The sequence below is a fragment of the Camelus bactrianus genome, chromosome 7 (genome assembly GCF_048773025.1).
Source record: "Camelus bactrianus isolate YW-2024 breed Bactrian camel chromosome 7, ASM4877302v1, whole genome shotgun sequence".
Taxonomy (NCBI): Eukaryota; Metazoa; Chordata; class Mammalia; order Artiodactyla; family Camelidae; genus Camelus; species Camelus bactrianus.
The window spans coordinates 6,082,470-6,107,081 of NC_133545.1; the positions used below are offsets into that span (position 1 = coordinate 6,082,470).

Here is a 24,612-nt window from a genome sequence, read left to right on the forward strand (position 1 = left end):
TTGTGTATTTACAACAAAATTTTATAGTTTTGCTAGGATTTTGTAGTTTGTGTGGCTTTGGAGGAAGTCTGATATGGTGAGAATGAGACTCTTTGTTCCGTAATAATGCATACCCCTCCAAGGGGAGCATTCTGCTGTGTCAAAGCACTCACTCACTAGGGCTGAATCTGGGGAGAAACCAGACAAAGGAAACAGGACCAGGAAGTAAAATCTTAAATTCTATGATTTTAGAGTTGGAAGGGACCTTACATTACCACCTTGTTCAATCTGCCTGCTAGAATTAGGAAAATGAGATCTACACAAATTAAGCGGCTTGCTCCACATCAAGTTGGTAGCGAACGTTAAGCTAAGCCCACAACTGTTTTTAACCCCTACTCAGGTGGTCTTCCCACTGTACAGGGATTTGTCAAGCACCCACGTCCCCAACAGCACGTGGCACCGTGAAGAATACAGAGTAAGACATGGCCTCAGTTTTTGGGTAGCTTAATTTTTAAACCAGCTTCGAGACTTTATAGTAAATGCTGGCTTTGCTAACAACAAACACAAAGCCACATAGCCCAGTGAGGTTTTATCAAATATTTTATTTGAAATGTAACCTGGCACTTTTAAGAGCATCGCAGCACAGTGCTTCTGAGGCCTCTCTGATTTGCCTGTATCTATCTGCGTTCTTTAATGAGCAGTTGGTTTTAATCATTTTTTGTTTTGAAGAGGCAATTTGACTAAGTTGACAAAAGTCATTGTGTATGTGTGTGTGGATATAGAATTATGGCCAGAGTTACATATTTTAAAAGAAAGGAGCAGGGCCAGAAAGGAGGAATGACACCCTAGAAAGTAACAAGATACCAAAACAGCACCTCCCAGGTCCTTTATGTAAGGGACCACTGCTCTGGTTACGCTAGTACTTATGAAGTCTTTCAAGGAACCCCGATACAGGTGAAACAGATTCCTTCCTCTGCTGGCGGTACTAGAAGCACGACACTGTGCCACCGTGTGCCCATCCCCAAGTGAATCTACCGGACCTGTGGATCCGGTGCAGGGACCCTCGGACCATTCCTCCCAACTACTGCTGACTGAAGCAAGATGATCATGGACCCCAACGGCAGCCAGTCCCGGGTTGGCTGGAAACTTCTGTAGCCTAGTATAGAAAGAGGGGCTGGGCCAGATCCCACACCTCAACGTCTGAACTAAGACAAGCCAGACAAGCCAAGAGAGTCAGAGCCACATGGTGTCACGGCGCACAGAAACTTCTGGCAGCCTGGAGATACAGGAAAGACAGAGTAAAAGAATAGGCTAAACGGAAGAAAAAGATGGTGGGCCAAAGCTAAGCCTTCAAGCAATAACCACGTGCTTCCGCAGAACAGCCTGTTCTCCACATTCTGTTTCAGATTCCGCCTGCGCCACACCCCTCTCTGGCTGGTCCTACACTTTTCCCGACGGGTGCCACTCTGACACCTCTGTGCGCCAGGCTCTGTGCCCAGCACTCACAGGATCCCCTTTAACCTCAACACGTCCAAGACACAGTATCATTATTTTAGAGATAAGGAAACTAGGCTCATGATGGTTAAATAATTTAGGTTACTTATGTCAGGACTTGAATCTAGGTCTGACTCAGAGTCCATGCTCTAAACCACTAAGCTCTACTGACCCACGTGACATCTCCTTCTGCGGCCCAAGCACTCCCTGCCCCCGTCCCCCACCTAACTTGAGGATCTTCTGCTTGGAAGAGCCCGATACTTCCAAGTCAAAGGATGTCCTCTGTGTAAAACTCTGCGAGAGGACTGCTTCCTTTGCAGGGTGACAAGAACAGGGTCAAAGGTATCTACTGAGCACACAGGGAAAACATAGTTCTGATGATAACTGGGTTCCTGGTCTGTGAGAACCTTTTGGGGAAACTTGCTTTTCCTCATCACTTCTGAGCAGCCCTCAGGCGGGTGACAAGGATGCTTTTTATTGTCCAAGAAGCTACAATATGGGATATGTGGGTGGGACAGTAGCCTGCCCCTCCTCAAGAGAAAATCTGAGCAGATATTTGGGTTCCCCATCCCATTTGGAATAACAGATAAAGGAACTCAGGTCCTTTTTTATCGACAAGACTCTCGCAGACTGAGACAGTGAGCATTTGTTATTTCCTAGTAAGCCTGGGTCTGGTCCTGATTGAGACAGGCATGGACACCCAAATATTTTAAATGCTCCAAAAGCAGCCGAGCAGAGTCCCCCCACAGGAACTCTGCAGACTCTTATTAATGATGAGGGAAGTCATGTAAAGCGCTGCTAGGAAGTTATGTAAAGCAGCTCGAGCCCAGCTACGGTGTTCCAATAATAAATATCCAGCAGAAAAGATCAGAGGCATCTTCTTTCACTTTCCAGACAATCAACTCCATTTACGTTCACATCTGTGGCTGAACCAGAGGCTCATCTGACGGTGACAATGACAACTCTAGTAAGCAGAGAATGAAGCTGGTTACAGTCAACAGCTGGATCCACTCCGGGGAGAAGGTGCCTATTTACGGGGCAGTATGGACCTGTTAGCCGGGAGGGCAGGCTGGTGAAGAGCACATCTCTAGGTTCTCCTCTTTCCTGTTGTGTCCAGTTATAACGCCCCATCCTCAGATAATTTAAGTGTGTGATTTGTCCCAGGAGCCCTTCATGGACCAAGTTTCTACACACACTGGAAACATTCTGTTGGATTTATCTTTTCTGCTGATCTATTTTACTTATCCACTTTTGAATCTTAAACAAACAAACTCTAATTTAGAGCTGGCCTGGAGTTCTACCTGGTAGAGGTCTGGTAGAGGGAAAGGAGACCAGGATACACAGAGGCTGAACTCCCTAGTGTGTCCCAGGGCTGAGGATGAGGATAACATTGACTTCCATCTTTCTGGCATGGCCCTGCCTGTCCCTTTCATTTGGCTTCATGGCTCTTGGATTGTTGATATTTGAACTCTGTTCACTTTTGCCAAAGTGTCGGTCCCTGTTGGCTACTGTTCCTTGTGAAAGGGACCTGTCTGTAGTTTTTTAATTCACAAGTCTCTTTCATCAATAATCTCTGTGTCCTCAGTAAACTACCTACCTGAGTAAAGAATTTTCCATGTCATCTAGGCTAACATCACATCTCGGGTAGGAGTGCCTTCTCAGGCATACCCTGGCAAATGCTCAAGTTCATCTGTTCCAAAAAGGGAGCGCACCACCTAAAGACAGTACTTTGACTCTTCTCCTTTTTCATTAGGGAGATCAAGATGCGAACCAGAGCTGGATCTCACACTCAGGTTCCTAGTGGATCATCAGTGAAGCTGGAACCCTGGCCTGGGGATCCCCAGAACCCCCCAATTTCCCATAGTGTGGGTCCAGACTCCAGCTAGAAAATTCTTACTCCCAATGCATCAGGGTTCTATTTGTCATCTCTTGGTTGGTTCTATACCCTTGCCTTCAGACTCTAAGTTATGACCGTGAACGAGGTCTTACACATGTTTCTTAGGCCTCTCATGCTCCCTGCTATTGTGAATGTCAGAGCAGATGTTTTATAAATGTGATTACCCTAAAGACCAGCATGTTCAGACAGAGTTTTCCCAGGAGCAGAGCTAGCTGGGGTAACACTTTATTCTAGTGTGGCCATACATAACTAGGCAGGGTGAAGTTTGGGTGGGTGATAAGGGGAAAAAAATGGGTCCTACCCTTATCACTTCATCAAGAAAGTGTCTTGTCTAAATACTCACAGACCTTGTTATAGACATCTTAGGAAGATTCAGGGGAAACAAGAGAGTGCAGGAATAAACAATTTTTCAGCCCAAGACCTAGGGCTTCTGCATTCTCTGTCTTCTGCCCCAGTCTCCAAGCAAGAGTAAAAGAAAAAATCAAATTGATTTCAGTCAAGTTTCAGCAAGAATGTCTCTGCTTTGATTTTGCTGTCTTATTTGGCTTTGCCTGGATCAAAGCCAGAGAGGGAGAGAGGATTCTGGCAGCAGAAGGAACGTATTGCAATATTTTTTCTTTTTTTAATCCTAAAGGTTCACTTTTTTCCCTTCACCAGACTCATTTTGCAGATGAAAATCTGAGATCTGTAAAGAGAAAATGGCCCAACTGTGAAACCGCTCAGGAGTAAGACCAGGCTCAGATGCTTCCCGGTGACTGACTGACCCTGACAGAAGAACACATGATAGCCAAGGTCCCCAGAAGCAAGCCCAGCAGGAAGAGGCCATCCTGGCATGTGGTGCTCAGCTCTCAGGGGCCTGCCAAGTCCTTCAGTCTGTTCTTCACCAGTGAGGTAGGTGAACAGACACCCTCTGCTGGCTCAAGAAAGCTGCTTTGTAACTACCCTCTCACTTCTGAGGACGTGAAAGCTGAGAGTCCACTGGCACTTTCTGAACTCTGCAATGCTTCTGGAAAGTGCCATGACCTTTTCTGTTGATGACTGTCAGAATATCGGACACCAGGAATGGAAAAGCCAGCTTACTGGCTTGGAAATGATAAGGAAGAATTTGACATAAGGGACTCTAAGAAACATGGTTCAGGCACAAATTCAAGGCTGTTCTGTCATTTTACTGGGACCTCTGGCTTGTAAAGCTGGGGCTGAGAACACTGCTCCCAGATTTTTAACCTGGACCTCGGCAAAGGTTTCTAGCAGCTTAAATGCCAGTAAAAGCCTCAATGCTTCAAGTCAAGCTAGTGAAAAAACTGTTCTCCTTAAGAAGCTTTTAAAGTCAGATTTCTTCCTCACCCAATATTAAACAAAAATGTATCTGAAGAATTAATCTCGGAGACCTAGGAGGGCAGTCTTGGGTTTCCATGTGGAGAGGCAGCACCTAAGCACCTGAGCTGGTGTCAGGGAAGAGCGGAGCGCGGACCCAGGCAGGGGCACTTTCTTCTACAACCATCTACCAACTAGGGATTTATGAAAGGCTCAGGTAAACATTCTTTGCCTCACGGTGGGCTTCAAGGCTTGGAGGCCTTCCCATGCACCTGACTCTACCTAGAGCTGCAACCATTAATCAATCTGCTACCCCGTGATGAATTACTCGAGGTCACATCTTGCTTTCCGACCTCTCTGCAACATTCTTATGACTTCTGCTTAGGTAATATTTTTCAAAAGATGGGGAAGTTGGGCTCTTTTCCAGGTCTTCCTAGGTTTCAAAATGTGGTGCTCTTGTGAAGTTCCGAAACTCAAGCATGTCTCTAGTCAAGTGTACAGGACCCCAAATTCATGGAGGTGCCAGGCCGCAATGACGGCGGCTGGGTGGAGGGGGCTTGCCTCTTGCCCCGCTGCAGCGCAGCCAGCTGGGGGAAGGAGGGAGATTTACAAAACCCCGCCTCCACTCCCTTCCCCGTACCACTGATTGGCCTCCAGGCCTTCAGTGTTAACCCCGAGGCCAGAGGTTTCGAGCCCAGTGAGGAGGGGGCCTGGGGGGTCAGGCGGCTGTCCAGAGGGGTCACTATCACCCCCACAGCCCCCACTGTGGCCCGCACGCAGGTGGTCCTTGAGCGTCTGTTTGTAGCGGAAGCTGCGGCCACAGTAGGCGCAGGGGTAGGGCCGCTCGCCCGTGTGGATGCGCTGGTGCTTCATGAGGTGGTGCTTGCGGATGAAGCTCTTGCCGCAGTGCGCGCAGCTGAAGGGCCGCTCGCCCGTGTGCAGCCGCCGGTGGTTGAGCAGGTGCTCCTTGCGCATAAAGCTCTTGCTGCAGTCCGTGCAGGGGTAGGGCCGCTCGCCCGTGTGGATCATCTGGTGGCGGATCAGGGCCGAGTGGCCGTTGAAGTCAATGCCGCACTGGGGGCAGGAGAAGGGCCGCTCCTGCGCGTGGCCCCGCTGGTGGAGCAGCAGGCTGATCTTCAGGCTGAAGCTCCGGCCGCACTGCGCGCAGCGGAAGGGCCTCTCGCTGGCGTGGGCCCGCCGGTGGCTGGTGAGGCGGGCCTGGTCGGCGAAGCGCTTGGGGCAGTCGGGGCAGGGGAAGGGACGCTCGGCGCTGTTGTGGACCCGAAGGTGGTAGGTGAGTCTCGACGGGTGAGTGAAGGTCCTGGCGCAGTGAGGGCAGGTGGGGGGCGCCTCGCTGGCGGGGGGCTGGGGGCCGCCCCCGCCGTCGGCCTGCTGGGGAAAGTGCTTGGGACACTGGGCGCAAGGGCCGGGGTGCTCGGCCGCGGGGCCGCACTGGTGGGTCAGGAGCAGGTCTTGGCTGAGGCTCTTGCCGCAGCGGTGGCACGGGAACACCTGCTCCCCAGCCGGAGGTGGGAGGGGGTAGCTACCCAGCTGAGTGAAAGTCACTTGTCCCTCGGAGGCTTCGGCCAGGTCAGTGGCCGGACGTCCAAATGGTGTCATGGGTGCGGACTGCTGGCTTTTGAAAGCCACATCTGGAAAAGCCTCCTTAGCCGCCGCTGCTGGTGCAGAAGTGAAGGGGACTGGAACCTCGGGGCACAGGGAGGCTCTGGCGAGGCCTTCAGCTTTAATGACAAGCTCTTCGTCTGAAAGAGAGGATGGGAGTCACACCTGTCCACAACTGGTCTCCCAGCAACTCTCCTGCACCCCTGCCCCGCTCCAGCAGACTGCTCTGAGCTCTTAACCCGCTCAGATAAGAAAGTCAGTGTAGGGCTGAGATAATAATCAGACTGCCTGTAGTCCCGGTGGCCAATCATCAGAGAAGTTACTACTGAACCTCTTCAACGCTCCCTGTTTGGAAAAGGAAAAACCCTGGCATCACTCTTCCCAGCATTACTTTCATTATGTTTCGCCTCTGCTCACAAACATTGAAATATTTTCTGCAGCCTACTATGACGAGGCCTAAAATCATGTATTTATCTAATCCTATTCCTCTTTATTCTGCCAGATAAGGACTTCACTGTGGTTATCTGTTGCTTTTCTTTCCTGGAAAATAAAGTTCACATTTCTGCTTATACATCTTTGCTCATTATGCCTTCCCTTTTGTAGATGGCATCCCCTCTCTTCTCATCTTCCCAAATTATACCCAGCTACGTCATACCAATTTTCTGAGGCCCATTCTAGTTTCACATCCTTCTTTAGGCCTTACCTAAATACCTAGACTTAAACCGACGTAATGTCCCCCAAACATTTCTTGTATATAAGTCATACATCCCATTCACCCTTGACAATAATAGGCATGCCTCGTATCAATATGTCCCCAATATCAATTTCTTGAAAAGCAGAAACTGTCTTATTTTTTTAAAAAAAATTTTAAGAGCATAGAAGATAAATAGGTTACATTAAGTTACATAAACAATCGTGTCTCTTCTGACCTTAAGATTCTCTTCTGTTCAGATGGCAAAATACAGATGATGCTAAATATCTCAGAAGATGCGTGTTTCTTCTCCCCTGGTTGTTTTCCTGAGGGAGAGCTCTTCATTAGCTCCCCCATTCGGCCTCTCCAATGACACTGTAGTCTCCAGGGCTTGTCTTTCCCACCCCATCTTTGTTCCATCCTCTCTACGTGATCTTCAAATGTTCTTCTGTCTTTCCCCATCCTCATACTTTTGGTCCATCTGTATGCACTTATTTTTTCTTCCTCTGACAATTTTAATTTGTCTTTACACTTAAGTGTTTTCTCACTTAAAATTTATATTAGTTTGATTTCCATTTCACGTCTAACTTACTTGAGCATGTCTTTTTTCCCCCCTTTTCCTTATGCCTCAGCCACTTCCTTGCTTCCACAATCCCACTTCCTTTGCCGTTTCTTCTTGGTGGTCCTGGCATAAGCTGGGTCTGCGTGGCTCGGTACTCACCGGGATAGGTGCCTTTGCACATGTCACTCTCCTTGGGCTCCTGTGGGGCGCCAACCTGGGTCTCTTCCTCTTGTTTAATCCAAGACAAAATATCCGATGTCGAAATGCTGGGCTCTATTTGTGGGGGAAGAGAATGGTCTTCAGGGCTTGACTCAGAAAGTGGAAATAATCATGTTGGTTTGCTGAATACTATGTTTTGCCCAAATATTTATCTCTAATTAACTATAACAACAAAACCAAACCAGCCTTTAAAAAAAAATAAATATAACGTCTAAGAACCAGGTCAAAATGAAACCAAATTTATGAATTTTTACATGATATACTCAGTTTGATTCATGATTTTCAGTGAGCCCATTTCAAAAAATATCAAAATTTCTATTTTGGAGATGACACCCTGAAACAATCTAGAATCAAAAGTACCTGCCATTTCATTAGCACACTTACTTTCAAAGTGTTTTCACTTTTTTTCTCTCACAGCTCTTTTGTGAGATAATGAAGCAGGGAATATTTCCTCCATTTTAAGGGGGCCCACAGAGGTTAAATTGCCAGGAAGGACATATTTACAGTGAAACTCCATATTATCAAAGGTTTGCTTTAAAATACAGCAAAAAAAAAAAATAGCAAAACAAACAAGATTGACCAACAACCCTTTTTTTTCATGTTAATTTTAAAACAAATACATTTCTAAAATTACAGAGTTAGGTCAGCTTAAACACAGATTTGACTGCTCAGAACCTTTTTTCAGGTTCCCAATTCTGGGTTCTTTCCAAGAGATCATATTACCTTTGCCTATTAAATGATACAGGTTATTGTTTCCTGAACCCTGGGAGTAGGGAGAATATTTGCAAGTCCCTCAGATGTTGGGGATTCTTTTGCAAAGAAAGAAAGAACCACCTCTAAAGGCTTTGCACATAACATGCGTCATTTGGTCAGTACAGAAACAGCTGTGCTTGCTATTCCAGCCCAAGCCTAGATAGCCGTTTTTGGCCTAAAAGGACAAGCTGGCACACTGACAAGAGTAAATTCAAGCTCTCTATATTATTTATCAAAAAAGCCGTGTAGGCAGGTTATGGTTTTAGTCCTAGCAAATGAACAGAACTCACTGTTTTGCTCAATGCCTTTTAAATCAGTTAGAGACCACTGGAATCTAAAGGTGTACCCAAAGCAGAAATAAGAGGTTGGACAAGAATGAGGCCCAAAAGACTGTCAGGTTACACAGAGAGATGGGAAAATACAGGCTTTAGCGCACGTGGCAGGTTGCCTGTCCAACTTCCTACTCTGAGCTACAAGGCTGAAGTGTGTTAAACATAGTCCAATCTTACCTTTTTTTTCTCCAGGATTTTATAAATACACAAACATATATAGAAAAAAAAAACAGACAGGGAGAGACTGGGTACAAGGAAGTGGATCTTTTAACAGACATTCAAAGGATGAATTTTCTATTCATCAAAAATATGAGGCTTTTAAAATGCTTAATTACTTCATCAATTTTCTGAATGAGTTAGTGCTCTAGAATCCTCCAAATGTGATGCAGGTGGTTTTGACTTCTTTTTCCTTTAGTTTATTATTATGAAAGCATAGAATGTTTGATGAGTTTCAATCCATTGCAGTCATTACTCTTTTTAATGCTCAAATTATCCCTTTTTTGGCCAGTGGGAGCCCCTTCAGATCAGCCCTATGTCTTTTCACACCATCAAACATCTAGTTTCCTTCATTTCTGGTATGACAGACTAGACCAGGTTCATCTTGTACATTTCCTGCTCCAAGCACACAATCAATACTCTCTCTAAGAAACAGAATTTAGAGACCATAATCTGGATGATAAGGATGCTAATTGCTAATAGATTGTCACTGCTTCCAGGTCTTTTCAATGAACAGAGCTATAAAACACATACCTTTTAGAAAAAAAGTGTCACGAGTTTACATTACTGTTTATGATTCACATTTAAGATTACAGCATTTTAATTAAATCCTTTCATTTCATACTTGTATGTTTTCTCTCTTATCCTGAGAATCTTGGCTCCTAATGACACTACATAATCTTTGCTTTATTTGAATATACACTTCAAAATAAAACCAATATTATTCACAAAAACATGAACTCAATTTAAGATTTTTTTTTGTGTTTTGTTAATTCTTTAGGCTATCTTCTAGGGACAGATAGTAAAAATATTATATTTTAAAGTCATTTGAAAGAAATCTATTCTAAGTATTTATGTCAACAACATGATACAATTATTTCAGCATATTGATTTTTAAATTTTATTTAACTTAGGTAAATTATTTACAAGACTCCAAAATCAAAACTATAAAATAAGGTACATTTAAAGAGGTCTAGCTTCCATCTATAATCTCTCTTTCCCTGAATAGGTAGCCATTCTCATTGGTTTTTGTTTTAATCTTCCATTGTTTCTTTGTGAAAACATAAGCAAACATATTTCATACATCTTTATATTTTCCCCCTTTATATGGCACACTACACAAACTACTCTGTACCTTGATTTTTTTAAAAATTGAAATATAGTTGATTTACAATGTTATATTACTTTCTTGTATACAGAATATTGATTGAGTTATACATATATATATATTCTTTTTCATTATAGGTTATTACAAGCTATTAGATATAAGCCTGTGCTATACAGTAGGACCTTATTATTTATCTATTTTATATAAAGTAGTTTATATCTGCTAATTCCAAACTCCTAATTTATCCCTCTCTCTCTTCCCCTTTGGTAACCTTAAGTTTGTTTTCTATGTCTGAGTCTGTTTCTGTTTTGTAAATAAGTTCATTTTTTTTAGATTCCACAGATAAGTGACATCATATGATACTTGTCTTTGTCTGATTTACTTCACTTAGTATGATAATGTCTAGGTCTGTCCATATTGCTGCAAAAGGCATTATTTCATTCTTTTTTATGGCTGAGTAGTATTCCATGGTACGTACGTGTGTGTGTGTGTGTGTGTGTGTGTGTGTGTGTATACACATACCATATTTTCTCTATCCGATCATCTATTGATGGACATTTAGGTTACTTCCATGTCTACTGTAAACAACACTGCTGTAAACACTGGGGTGAGTGCATCTTTTCAAATTAGAGTTTTCTTCAGATATATGCCCAGGAGTGGGATTGCTGGATCATAAGGTAACTCTATTTTTAGTTTTTTAAGGAATCTCCTTGCTGTTTTTCACAGTGGCTGCACCAAATTACACTGCCACCAACAGTATAGGGGGGTTCCCTTTTCTCCACACCCTCTCCAGCATTTAACATTTGTGGACTTTTAAATGATGGCCATTCTGATGGATGTGAGGTAATAACTCATTGTAGTTTTGATTTGCATTTCTCTAATAATGAGTGATACTGAGCATCTTTTCATGTGTCTATTGGCCACCTGGATGTCTTCATTGGAGAAATGTCTGTTTAGGTCTTCTGCCTGGTTTTTTTTTTTTTTTGGCTTGTTTGTTTTTTTGTTACTGAGTTGTATGATCTCTATTTGTATATTCTGGAAGTTAAGCCCTTGGACATAAAAAGGAGGGGGTGTCACATGGTACCACTACTATCCCCAAATATATTCTACCTATGTATATTTTTATTTAATTATAATGCATAGTTCTTCCTAAAGCTCTAAAATGGAATACAATAATAAATTATCAGTTTTATTTTACAAGAAATATGGATAAAAATCCTAGCATTTTAGAAACAATTTTCTAAAATGCTAGGATTTTAATCCATATTTCTTATAAAATGACATTAATGTTTTAATATAAACACAGTGGTCTAACAACAAATTAAAAGGTGTATTAAAATTAATTTTTTAAAAAGATGACGATGTTAAAGAAAAGAGAAGCAGCTTCCTCAAAAATGGAAAGTTTTTATTTGTTTTTTTTCAATTAGAACAAGATGGCAAAAATGATGTAAATGGTTAGAGTTAAGAATAATCTATGAAAAAGATATTTTATTAGTTCTGTCACTAAAGTGGCCCAGCATTAGTATCCACCTGGCATCCATGTGGAATAGTCTGTTACGCACCTTAATGACCAGTTTAATACTATTCTCCACCAAAAGGAACTAGGACTTTTCTAATGGGTGAGAAGGAAGGTCTAAAATAGGCCTGTATTAACGCAGCAGGCCTGAGATTACCTATCCTTAGCAGGCCTGCTTGCAAGGTTGGCGCCTGGCTGGCAGTTTCCTATGCTGATATCAAACTTTCCTAAAGCTAAGAGTGCCTCACTGGGCCTAAACTGCTTGTACGAACAGTGTGGTTTATGCTGAGCATCAACTTTCCTTCTGGGAGTCTGGAACTTTGGTACATGCCAGATAGAGGGTGCCTACGTGACCAGCCTGGGCGCTGAGTCTCCAGTGAGCTTCTCTGGGAGATGACACTCTGCACGTGTTGTCATAACCCACTGCTGGAGGAATTAAAGTGTGTCCTTTGAGACTGTACTGAAAGGGAACTCTGGAAGCCTGCTTCTGGTTTCCTCCAGACTTTGCCCTGAGCACCTTTTATCTTTGCTGATTTTGCTTTGTGTCCTTTTGCTGTAATAAATCTCAGCCCAGAGCATGACTATATGCTTGTTCCTGCATGTCCTCCTGGCGAATTACCGAGCCTAGGAGTAGTCTTGGAAACCCCAACACAGCCTGGAACATGTTTTTTCTTGTTTGTTTTTTTTTAAATAAAACAAGTACTGAGGCAGTATTGGAAGGACATAGGAGTCACAGAAGATAGTTTAAAAGTCCTCTCACTTGTCAAGTTGACAATCTGAGTAACCAAAAGTAAACAATTAAATTAAATGAATAAAAAGTCATGAAAAACATAATTAAAACTGAAAGGGGGAAAGTGTTAAGGGTTCTAAACATTAGACACATATGATTTTTTAAAAAATGCTATATATTAATCAGTCCAAGTTATATGAATCCTATCAAGTTCTGGTAAATATCTAGGTTGATAATCACCAATGCAAGCTAAAACTCTAAAGAATAAAACCAGAGTATTAAACAAATTCAATGCTTACACTGTTAAGTAAAAGTGTATTAAAGCATACAGGTTGACAACCCACAAATAGAGTCTTAAAAACCAAGGTGAAATAAACTGATAAGATGGTAGCTAAATGAAAGTTTCATATATCATTACAAAACCAAACTATTTACATCTTCTCCATTCATCCCCAAACAATAAAATGACACACTCTTCTTCTCACTGAGGGCTATATCAGGTAACTAATAAAGTTGACTAAGGAGCCATTTCCAATAATGAATCTTTCTGCAATTAAATAACCATATTTACTTGTGATATAACTTTAGACTCACTACTTATATCCATGATATAAAGATTAATAAAATTTATACTGTCACATTGCTTAAATATAAACTGCCTACACATTCTTAAATATAATGTGGCAAATATATACATTCCTCAAAACTCAAGAGAATGTTCACTTAAGATTTGAGCATTTCATTGTATATAAAATTCACATCAAAAGAAAAAATATGAACAAATGTTGAACTCTAGGTTAATGGCATTCATTTTGAACTAATTGGGGGAAATGTATTGATATCTGTACTGATTTTGAAATACGTGGAAAATAGGATGTATTGATGGATAGAGAGATACAGAGATAGATATGTGATAAGAAAGTAGGGTAAAATGTTAGTGACAGAAAGGTGATAGGTATCTAGATGTTCATTATAAAATTATTTCAACTTTTCTGATTGTTCAAAAATTTTCATAATCAAATGTTAGAAAAAAATAACAGTGTATGGAACGGGGGTGGGTTGTCAGAGAAGTTCATCTAACAGAGATGTCTGGAGGATGAATTTTCTGTGAGCTTTCTATCCAGCAAAGAACAAAAACTGTATGAGATTTTTCTGACAGCAGAGGTGGCACTGGAGAGAAATAACACAACTGAATGTTGGGCTAGCAGTCTTTCCCACACAGTATCAAGTAGCTGCCAATCAAAAAAACCAGGGAGAAATAATTAATGATAGCTGGCTTTGCCCAGCTGGATGTCATCAGGGTCTGCATCTCTGAGGGACCATGCAGACTCCCAGCCCCTTAGCACTTCTGAATAGCTGGGCATACATTTCCTCAATAGCCCTTAGATGTGTGGCACTGATGGGTGAAGGCCTTGGATGGGGTGATCTCTAAGCTCCATTTAAATGCCTGATGACCCATTCACAGTCTATTTAGAAGCCCAAGCCCTGCTCACCCTAGTTCTGAGCCATCATCTCTGACCAGGAAAGGGACACAAGGAGTGGACAGTCTCTTCTCCCACTTACCTTCACTGGGGTCTGTGGGAATCTCACTTTCTTCTGGCCCTGTCTGGTCGCCTGTATTGTGGTCTCCTTCCGGCTGAATCTGAGATAAGACATCAGGCTGATTCATGGCATAATCTAGGAGAGGAAAAAGGGAAAGCGGTATGACAGAGAGTTAATGAGGATGACAACTAATTGCCATCAAAGCTGAACTGAAGGCTTTGAGATCCACAGTCCCAGGGAATTTCTTTCGGAGTCTAGATCACTTTCCCCATCCATTCACCTCGAACTATAGACGGATCTTTGAGGAAACAGATAAGAGGAGAGGGGGTGTGTGGGAAAGGCGCATGTGCTACTTGAGCATTGCCTGCCTGCTCTTTCACTGAGAGAGAGTGACAGGCTGCCTCGAGGAGGAGAGGCATGGCCATTTCAAAGTGAAGGATACCATGGAAACCACTGCAGCTGAACCCTTAACTCTGAACTTCATTCTCTGTCCCATGATTTGGCAAGAGGAGAGACCATGATTTCCTATTTAGCCAGGGGTGAACTGGAAACCCCTGGCTTGGAACTAGAATCTGAAGTGTGTGAGGACAGAGTGAAAATGAGGACACTGGAAGAAAAGGGACTATTCTGAGACCTCTTGGAGCTGCTGTCACCTCATTCAAAAGGTGCCAACTTAGCCTCACCCATGGAGATGAGAGACTCGTAGTTGCCCTTCATGATATTCTTGTAAAGTTCCTTTTGCCATTCTTCTAATTTTTCCCACTCTGGAGTGGAAAAGTAGATGGAGATATCATCAAACGTCACAGGCACCTGAAATTACAACATACTGGGGTTAGTTTCTGCCACTGCAATTCAATTATTCAATAAATTTCTACTAAGTGTCTACTAGTTATAAAAAACTATGAGAGATTCTGAAAGGATATGGGCAAAACTCAAGACACAGATCTAACCTCCAAGAGTTGAGCATATTTTCACTGTGATAAACTTTAGGGCTATGACTTTTAGGAGGATGAAGGACATTGCTTGTAAACAGTCACTCAAAGAGGTAGGTACAGATACAAAGCAGTATTTAATTCACAGAACACAACATACTGTGAATATCCACCAAGTACAAGGCTTATCCTAAGCACCAAGATTATAAAAATATGATTTCTTCCTAAAAGGAGCATATGAGTATATTCAAATTAATGACATGGACAAGAAATTTTGGAACTAGAGCTATAATGAGGCTGGGATGAGTCTAGAAGAGACTTTAGCTAGTCCTAAAAGATGGGTAGGTTATAAATAGGCCTAATGGGAAGGGGAAAAGCATTTAAGCATGGAAAACTGGAGAATGTATTCAGAGAACAATTATGGATTCTGCCTAGTTGGAGTCAAGGTTTCATGTAGAGAATGGTCATATACAGAAGAGAGTCCCCCCACCTTCCAGCATAGTTTTGTCTAAAGCTAGGAGCTTATCCATAGACAAAAACTGGAATGTTCTCCTGTAAAGAAATACAAAGGGGAGGTAAGATACCAAGTATAGGCACTATCCGTTAGTGTAAAGCTTTTCTCAGTCCGCCATCATCATAAAGGCGAGCTCTTCCTTCTCTCACCAACAGCATTCTACAGTTTTATTCTTAAATATGAGCTAACTTCCAAGTATCAATGACCATTTAGAGAAGTCCTGCTGCATGATCAAGAAAGACTAAAATAAAAGGCGGAAAAAATGACTTTTGTGGAAAAGAACAAAAATACCTAGGCAACAGAATTTTTTTCAAAAAAACCTTAATTAGTAATCCCATTAAGATTTGAGAGATACTAAACCCGTAAAATAAAAATAGGAAGCTATAGAGAAAGGAAAACCAGAATGAGGGAGACTCCTGGTAATACATACACACACACACACACACACACACACACACACATACATACACATACACATACATTTGCTTTCTTCACCAAAATTAAAAAATTCAATAAAAAGATACTCATCTTCATAAACTTAACATATCCTTTAAAATTCAAAGGTCTATACATTTCCGTGAGACAATTAACTTTCTAATTGCTTCATTTGTGTCATCTTTTTTTCCCTAACCAGAAATTTTGTTCCTTAGGAGCTAGACCCATAAATTACTCATTTTACATCCTGCTCAGCATCTACAATTAAGTTAAGGCAAATGTAAATACTTGCTAGTTAACTTTTATCTAACACAAAAGATTTGTGATACAACAGAAACACATATGATAAAATAATTATTAAAACAAGGATCAGGATGGGCTTCTGGTTCAAGACTGTGAACTAAACACAGCCGCACTTCCCTTCCCACCCAGGTTCCCACTGAAATGACAGTAAATGAGATCAGGAGGGACTGAGTAACGGCACCAGGAATGAGAGGAGAGGCCATCATTAGATCAGAATTTCTGATGAATGTCTCACGGAGACCTGGGGGACGTGCCTGTGCTGGGGTCTAAGGTATGAGGAAGCTGCTTCTCTGACAATACACGGGGAAGGACTGCAGTAAGGAATCCAGAGAATTCCAAGCTCAAAGCTGCCAGAGACACTGAGTAGGAGTAAAAGTGGTTAGAAACTGCAGTTTGAAGGTCTGTCTTTGAAATATCAGGGGCCCTCTCCCTTGTCCTTATCAGCCCTGGTAAAGCAGCAATAACCCCAAAGCCAAAACCCAGACCTCATCTCTAAAGAAACTTAAAAGGCTGCCTGGAGACAGCATGGGATCCCTGTGTGGTGCTGACAACTTAGACTACCGCCTTACTCCTGGCCTCTGGTGGTCCCTGCACTGCCTGTTTGCTCCTTGCACAGCACCTGAAGGTGAAACCCACCTATATGGAGCACCTATGGAGAGATCCTCTCCTGCAAAGGAGAGCTCCTTGGGTTAAACAGACTTCCACGGTGGCAGAGAAAACATGCCAGCTTCCTCTAATTAACCTGTTCATCAAATTCTTCACTTATAAATACGAACAACCAACCAAGGACTACTCAACATTAAAAAAATAAAACTGACAGCATCAAGATGAACACACACTACAAACAATCCTAAAGGATAAAAAAAAAAATCAAACAAAGCTCTAATACATATTCCCATATACATTCAAGTAGATATTGCATCCATTCAAAAAAAAAATTCAGGCTTCTTTAAAAAAGGAGAAAATAAATATTCTTGAAAAGTAAGTATATAATTGTTAAAATAAAAATCAGAAAGGCTGGAAGGAAAGGTTACAGAACTCTAGTTAAAAAGGTGAAAAATGTGAAGGAAAAGTTAAAGAGAGAAAGACAATAATCCACCATCAGTCAAACAGTAAGTCTAGAAAGAGAACTGAAAAAAATGTGGAAGAGTGAATGAAAAATTATAAAAATAGAATCATAGAAGAAAATTTCCCGGAGTGGAAAAGACATCAATCTTCTGATTGAAAGGCCATACCAGATGCCCAACAAAAATTTTAAAAGAACTACACCCAGACATATACTCAACAAATTTTAGAAGAACAAGTACAAATAGATGATAAAGGTTTCCAGAAAGAAAAAAAAAAGATTTCTTACAAACAAATGAGAATTGATTTGGTATTAAATTTTTCATCAATGGCATTTGATGTTATGAGACAAAGAACCAAGGCCTTTAAAATTGTGAGAGAAATGGAGTATCGCTCAGCCTTAAAAAAGGGAGGAAATTCAGGCACCTGCTACAACACGGATGAACCTGGAAGACATTATGCTCAGTGAAATAAGCGCATCACAAGAGGACAGGCACTGTATGATCGCACCTATATGAGGACCTGGGGGAGTCAGATGCACAGAAACAGAAAGCAAAGCGGGGTCTGCCAGGGGCCAGGGGAGCGGGAGGGGGAGTTGCTGTTTAATGGGGACAGTTTCAGTGCGAGAAGTTCTGGAGATGGATGGTGGTGATGGCTGCACAACAGTATGAATGTACTTAATGCCACTGAACTGTACACTTAAAACCGTTAACATTTTCTTTTTTCCTCCTCCCATACCCCTAACGTGGTAACTTTTATGCTACTTATATTTTACAATTTAAAAAATTAAAATTAAAATTCGGAGGGAAAATTATTTTGAACTTGGCCTTCAAAAGTGTGGGCAGAATAAGAGCATTTTCAACAGAAGCAAGGACACAGAAGTTTCCTTGTGGCCCACATTTCAATATATTTTAATTTCATGAAGAAATCTTCGAGAGAAATCACATTATTTTAAACATGATTTGGGAGCTTAAGATGGACAGGTTAAATGTTATCCATTTATCCAGGTAAGACAGTAACTTTAACTTACTTTTTCTGCTATTCTTACAGCAAATACTAAGTTTAAATTACCCCAGAGAACTGGAGGCACTCAGGGCATGCAAACAAAACACACTGCGGGGAAGGGTCTCTCTCCGAAGCTGACTCTGGTCCTCTCCTCTGCCTGCCTGGGAAGGGTCTCCATTTCCTCTCCCTGCTCACTCTTCAGCGGCTCCACTGTCTGCTGTCCCCGCCACGGCATGGAAACAGCTCTTGCAAGGTCACCAGCCAGCTTATGTTGCCAAGTTGTACTCACAGTGCTCATCTTTCTAGATCTCTCGGTAACATGTCAACCCAGATGACCACTGTCCCCTTGACCCTGTGACCCTACACACTTGCTGGATGCCACTCCCACCCCTGGGGGCTTGGTCCTTGTACCCCTTCTCTTGCTTCTCCACGTTCTCTCCCGAGGTAATCTCTGTCTGCCTCATGACTTATGGTACAATCTGCAAGTCAGCAATTCCCAAATACTTCTCACCTTTGAGCGTCAGAGACCGCTTAACATCTCTCCTGAAGGTATCCAAGCCATCTCCAGCTGACACTGCCAAAGAACTCCTGACTCCTTCCCACCCCAAAGCACTCGGAAATGCCAGTGCCATCCATCCAGTCCTTGGTTAAGAGCATATGCTCTGGAGCCAACTGGGTCACAGTACAACTCTGTTATTTATATTTACTGACTGTACGACCTTGGGCAAGTTAGAGTTCTTATGACAGTAACTAAAGCATTTACAACAACAGTAAGTGCTGTGTAAATTATCACACAGTAAATTCACAATTATTGTTGTTCTTAATTTGTCATTCCTTATTTCCCATCAACTAAGTCCTATCATCAACTCTACCATCAAAACATCCCGAATCTGTCCACTCGTCTCCATCTCCACTGTTGCTACCCTCACCCAAGCCGCTCTCGGCCCTCCTACTATTACAGCTGCCTTACTGTTTTCTCCCTGCTTCTTTCTTACCCACAGCTGTCACATACCTCTCCCTCAGCTGGCCTTTAAAACTGCTCAGCTGAAACCCTTCAGGGAGTTTGAGATTTGGGGGCATGAGCCACCCATTCTCCCTGCTCGGCCCTGCAATAAACCTTTCTCTGCTAAAAAAAAAAAAAAAAAAGAAGGAAAAAAAACAGATCCATTCTCCACATAGCAGCCAAAGTGATTCTTTCAAAATATAAACCAGATATAACTACTCTGTTTAAAACTCTCCAATCTTCCCATTATTCTTAAGATAAATTCCTACCTTGCTCTCCAATGCCCTACATCAGTGGTTCATAACCCTGTCACATATTAGAATCATCTATGGAGTTTTAAGATGAATGATTAGGCCCCATCCTGAACCTGTTAAGTCAGAACCTCCAGGTGTGACGCCTAGCAAAATGTAAAAAGCCCTCCAGGTGATTCCTAGGTACAGCCAAGGCTGAGAAACATTGCCCTAAATGAGCTGCCCCCTGCTTCTCCAGTCACGCTCCAACTTGTTCACTGCATACCAGCTAATGGGTCTTTCCCCTTTCCCTCGGTGTTTCAAGTCTGTTTGTGCCTTTGGGACTTTGCACCAGGTTTTCTTTCTGCCTGGAAAGCTCTTCCTCAGCTCTCCTCACAGCAGGGTCCTTCATTTATTTTCACCCTAAATATATTAGCTCCTTTATGAGACCTTCTCTGACATCCAATCTAAATCACCAGACAGCAATTTTATTTTTATCAAGGCACTTAAATGGGTTTATTTTCTTGTTTATTATCTTTCCCCCTAAAATTTTAAACTCCAGGGGAGCTTACATGAATTGTTCACTGCTGTGCCTTCAGGAAGAAAATATTAAGCAAATAGTAAGCGTTCAAGAAGTATTTGTTGAATGAATGAATAAATAAACGGGCATGTTTGGAGATCAGCTGCCTCGAGGCTATCTTCCATAGCTCAAGAATGATGTTTATTTCCTGTTGATTTATGGACTGTTCCCTTCAGAAGGCCTGGCCCTGGTGCCACATCACTCTGTCAAGGATGCTAAGGGACAGGATCCACGGCCACCCTAGACCCACAGGTGGCCCCAAATCCTTACATTAACCATCGACTCTACATCCCTGCCCCGTCCACCCTCATTTTTTTTAAAACCAGAATTGCCAACAAATTCAAATTGACTGATTTAAATGATATCTGATTTAGTTTCCAACCGAGATTGTGGCATACAGGTTAACAAAGAAAAAAGTGACTTGGGGGTAAGGGGTAGGAGAAAGCAAGAGAAAAAATCCTCCATCTGCCGGACAGCCAACTTTGGACTGGAAAGGGTTTTCCCATCTGGAGTTTGACACTTCAGATGATCACTAAATTGAACATGGAATGCTTCCCAAACAGATCAACACAAAGCCACTTCATGGTTCCTTCAGCCTAACTGATTGACCAAGACTCATTGACCTTTACTAACAGTCTGCGGACTAGTGGTACCACTTCACATCTAGACATGAAGGCATTACCTTTGGGATATCTCCTTTAATACTGGGGGGCAGCCGCAGGATCCAGAAGTTCCTGTTCCGCAGCAGGTTCTCCAAGTTCTCCAGCCGCCTCTGCAGCAGCCCGTACTCCTGCAGCAGGGTGCCCAGCACGGCCCACTTGCCCTCCAGCTGGTTCCCAAGATCAGCCACCGTCTTTTCACAACTGGCTAGCTTCTTCTCTGCCGTCCCTGTCCGTCCCTCCAGGTGCAGGAGTCGCCGGCTGTGGACCTCCACCTTTCTCTCTATGGCCTGCACGGCCGCCACCACTGTCCACAGGGAGATGGCTGCAGTCTGCAGATGTGCTTCGTTTGCTCCTGGGGGTGTGGGGAGAGGAAGTGCCTGCAGGGATGTAAGGCATTCGGAGTCCCATTCGGAAGTCTGTGTGCAGTAGAGAGATGAAACAAGACACTGAGTGTTAGGAGGAGCCCTAATCCAAACTAAAATCAGATAAGTGCTGCTTAACTGGCCAGCTGAGATTAATCTAAATATAGTTTTTTACTGCCAGCATAAGCCTCATCTCTATGGAGCTCACTGGCATCAAAAGCCAAGAGAACGGCTGTGTTGGTTCAGGGACAGATTAGGTAAGACAGTGAATAAGTGAAACTGGATCAAGCAGCAGCCTGGCATATTCCCTGGGATGTAAGGCCCTCGAGCCAATCACCCAGAGGCTCAGGTTGCTGCCGCATCCTCTATCTCTGCAGAAGGCCTCAGTGCACGAGGACCTTTCCAGGTTTCACTGAGCTCAGTGCCCTCAGATAAACCTCCCATTGACTTAGGTTCTGGCCCCTGTCTATCACCCTGCTGACAAATCACAGCCATTCCATTCAGTGATACATGAATAAGCTGAGAATGTTGAGTCTGGAGAAAACCTGATGGTTACATTCAAATATCTGAGGGCTATAAAACAAGGCAGAATAGACTTGTTTAATCCTATACTTACCCGAGGGCAGAACTAGAACCAATGTGGAAATTTCAGGTATGCAAACTTTGGCCTATATAAATAATTTTTGAACTAGATCTTTCCAAGAAAATAACAGGCTGCCCCATCACTGAACATACTTGGAAACAGAGTGTATAAAAAAATGAAATTCTACAACAAATAGGAGGTTGGATGAAGATGACCTCGACAAAGCCTTCTGACTCTATGAATTCAATAACCTGCTCTCTGGCCACGGCCTCCCATTTCCCTGCCTCTCCCACCACCTTATTCTCAGTCTATCTGCTCAGCAATCCTGCTGAACCCTTGGCCATTCCATCTGCTCCTGGTTTATCAGCCTTCTCCAGGCTTTTGCTTTCCTCCTCAGCTGATCATCTCAGCCAACTTCAACCTCTTCACTCATGCCTTTCTGCCTCACCTGCTTGGCTGCCTTCCAGCTTTGAATCGGTTCAACTGTTCTCATTCTCTGTAAGCAGGCTAGTAAGCCGTACTAAATGAAGTCACACAGCCGGATAAACTGATGTCACCACATACCAATGGTCTCTAAGCTCAGCAGGGACTCAACATTGCTGCCCCCCCTCCCCTGCTTCTTTTCCCATTCCATGGAGTGGCCTCTCAGGTCTGGCACCTCCTTCAGCTTTCAGTACAGCACTTCTCAAACTAGCATACATAAGCATCGTCCTGAGGCCTCGTTTAAGTGCAGACTTTGATTCAGTAGGTCTGAGAGGAAAACTGAGATCCTGCATTTTTATCAAGCTCCCCAGTGATGCTGATACTGCTGGTTCAGGAGCTCCCACTGAACAGTGAGGCTCTTGTCTGCTGCAGGCCCCTCACTCTCAGGAGATGACCTGGCCTCCTCCTAAGAAAATTGGCTCTCTCAACTTCCCTTCTCTTTCTTCATACTCCTTCCCAATTCGAACTCATCAGTAATGTAGTCCATGCTTTCTTCTTTCTTTCTCTCAAGAAAAAGTTTCATCCTATTTAAAACTAATCTCTCCACTTTATGCTCTGAATGCCAACTCTGTCCACATTTTTAGGTACATTGTTCTTTTCTCATTTTTATGGTCAACATTTCAACTTCTCCTGATTCTTCTCCATAAGATACACCTGCACTCTTCAATATGGTAGCCACTTGTGGCTGCTGAACACTTGGAATGTGGTTATTTCAACTGGGACGTGTTGTGAGTATAAAATACATACCAGATTTCTGAAGACTAAGTATGGAGAGAAAATGTAAAATTTCACTGATAATTTAATACTAATTACACACTGAGATATTTTGTATGCAATGGGTTAAATAAAATATTTCATGAAAGTTAATTTCATCTATTGCTCTTTACTTTCAAATGTGACTACCAGAAAATTTAAGGTTATGTATATGGCTTCCATTATATTTCTCTTGGACAGAGCTGGCATAGACACATGATCGTCTCTACCAAATTGAAAAACAAGATGGAAAGGGAAAAATAGGTCTGCCGGCAGAGATGGCAGAGTCCTCGACACTACTCCCCAGACCACTGCGGCTGCGCCCTCTTTTCCTTCCTGTTCCTCCTCCTCCTCTCACTTTCCAGTCACTACTCCGGACCACTACTGTGGCTCTCCTTGGGGTGAGCAAAGGCTTCTCAGTTGGCAAATCCAAGGCATCCTTTTCCGTCCTGTTTCTTGACTAGTCCCTGCTGGTTCCGCATGGGTCTTGTGTGCAGGGACTGTCTCGGTCAGCTCTGCAGGCTTAGCAGCGGATAGAGGGGCTTGGCACACTGCAGGCCTGCAGTAAACATCCGCTGAATGAATAAACACACAGAAGGTAATCCAGGCCTCGGAACCTGCACCAGGCATTCACGCAGCAATCCTGATGGAGGGCCTTCTGTGTGTCCCGCATCGTCATGGGCTGGGCACTGGGGATCCCTATTCTCCCGCAGTCCTTCCACGCACTGCCGTCACCACCGCATCTGTGACCGTCACCACCGCATCAGGTGGGACCGCAGCTAGGGTGATTTTGTGAGGTCTGCTCCCAGGGCCGGAGAATAGCTGGTGAAAGCACCAAACCAAGTCAAACCCACTGCCCCGCGTCTGGCAGGCTGTAGCGGGGTTGACACCAGGCGGGAAGATCGCCTCTTCTCTCGCTCCTCTTTCACTGGCTTAAGAGGCTCCCTCCGCTAGAAACCTCCAAATGGAAAGGGGAAGCCGGGGCGGACACCCAGGCGCAGGGACCTCACGAATAGGTGGGGGGTCCCACCCAGGCCCCTCCCCGGCCGGCGGGACCTGAGGGTATCTGCGCTCGGCCGTCCGGACTGCGCCCCGCTCCGTGGCCCCGCGCCTGACAGGCCGGGCTCCCCGCCCTCCTCCCTTCCCCTGTGTCCGGGTCGCAGAGCCCGAGGCTCCCCGACCCTCCCGGGCTCGCTGCGCTCGGCGTGCGGGCCGTCCTTACCGGAGCCGGGGCCGCCTCGGCCATGGCCCTTCGCTGTCTGGCCCGGACCGGAGTCGCCGCCGCCGCCGCCGCCGCCGCGCCGCCCTACGCAGGCCAGTCCCCGGCCTCTCCGCAGGCGGCGCCCGCCCGGCCCGGCCTTCCCCACCCGGTTTTCTCGCGGGCGTCGGGCCCGGCTGCTCGGAGCGCGGGGACGCGGCAGAGGCGCGGGACGGCCGGCCGGTGGAGCTCGGGTGGCGGGCAGGCTCAGCCGCGCTCGGCCCGCAGAGGCCCCTCAGCTGGCGCTTTGTGGGCACCGAGCGCACCCCAGGAACGGCTCCGGCCTAGAAGCGCCGCCCGCCCGCCGCTGCAGCGCGCCCCCTGCCGGCCTTGGTGGCCACTTGCGCCCCGCCTGTTGGCCGAGCTCTGCTCGACTGGGCTGGGGTAGGGTTTGTTCTACTGAAACCAAGAGGATTCTGTTTTCTCACAAACCAACGGAGTGCTCAACAGATTGGTGCTCAAACCCGG

The 24,612-nt window shown here is 44.1% G+C and overlaps 1 protein-coding gene across 1 annotated transcript; it reads right to left on the reverse strand.

The window, feature by feature from the left end:
* Nucleotides 1-24,612, reverse strand: ZNF398 (zinc finger protein 398). The gene is made up of 6 exons (XM_074366832.1): nucleotides 24,109-24,612; nucleotides 20,726-21,121; nucleotides 14,660-14,786; nucleotides 13,998-14,111; nucleotides 7,720-7,833; nucleotides 1-6,447 (listed from the first exon to the last, which is right to left on the reverse strand). Exons 1-6 carry the CDS (start codon nucleotides 24,130-24,132, stop codon nucleotides 5,291-5,293), a joined length of 1,932 nt encoding a protein of 643 aa, XP_074222933.1. The 5' UTR covers nucleotides 24,133-24,612; the 3' UTR covers nucleotides 1-5,290.

Coding starts and splice junctions, on each gene's coding strand:
- ZNF398 (XM_074366832.1), bottom strand. CDS start 24,132: ATGGCCGAGGCGGCCCCGGCTCCG. Junction 21,122..24,108: donor CCGAGGCGGCCCCGGCTCCG/GTAAGGACGGCC, acceptor TACTGCACACAG/ACTTCCGAATGGGACTCCGA. Junction 14,787..20,725: donor TTAAAGGAGATATCCCAAAG/GTAATGCCTTCA, acceptor TTGTAATTTCAG/GTGCCTGTGACGTTTGATGA.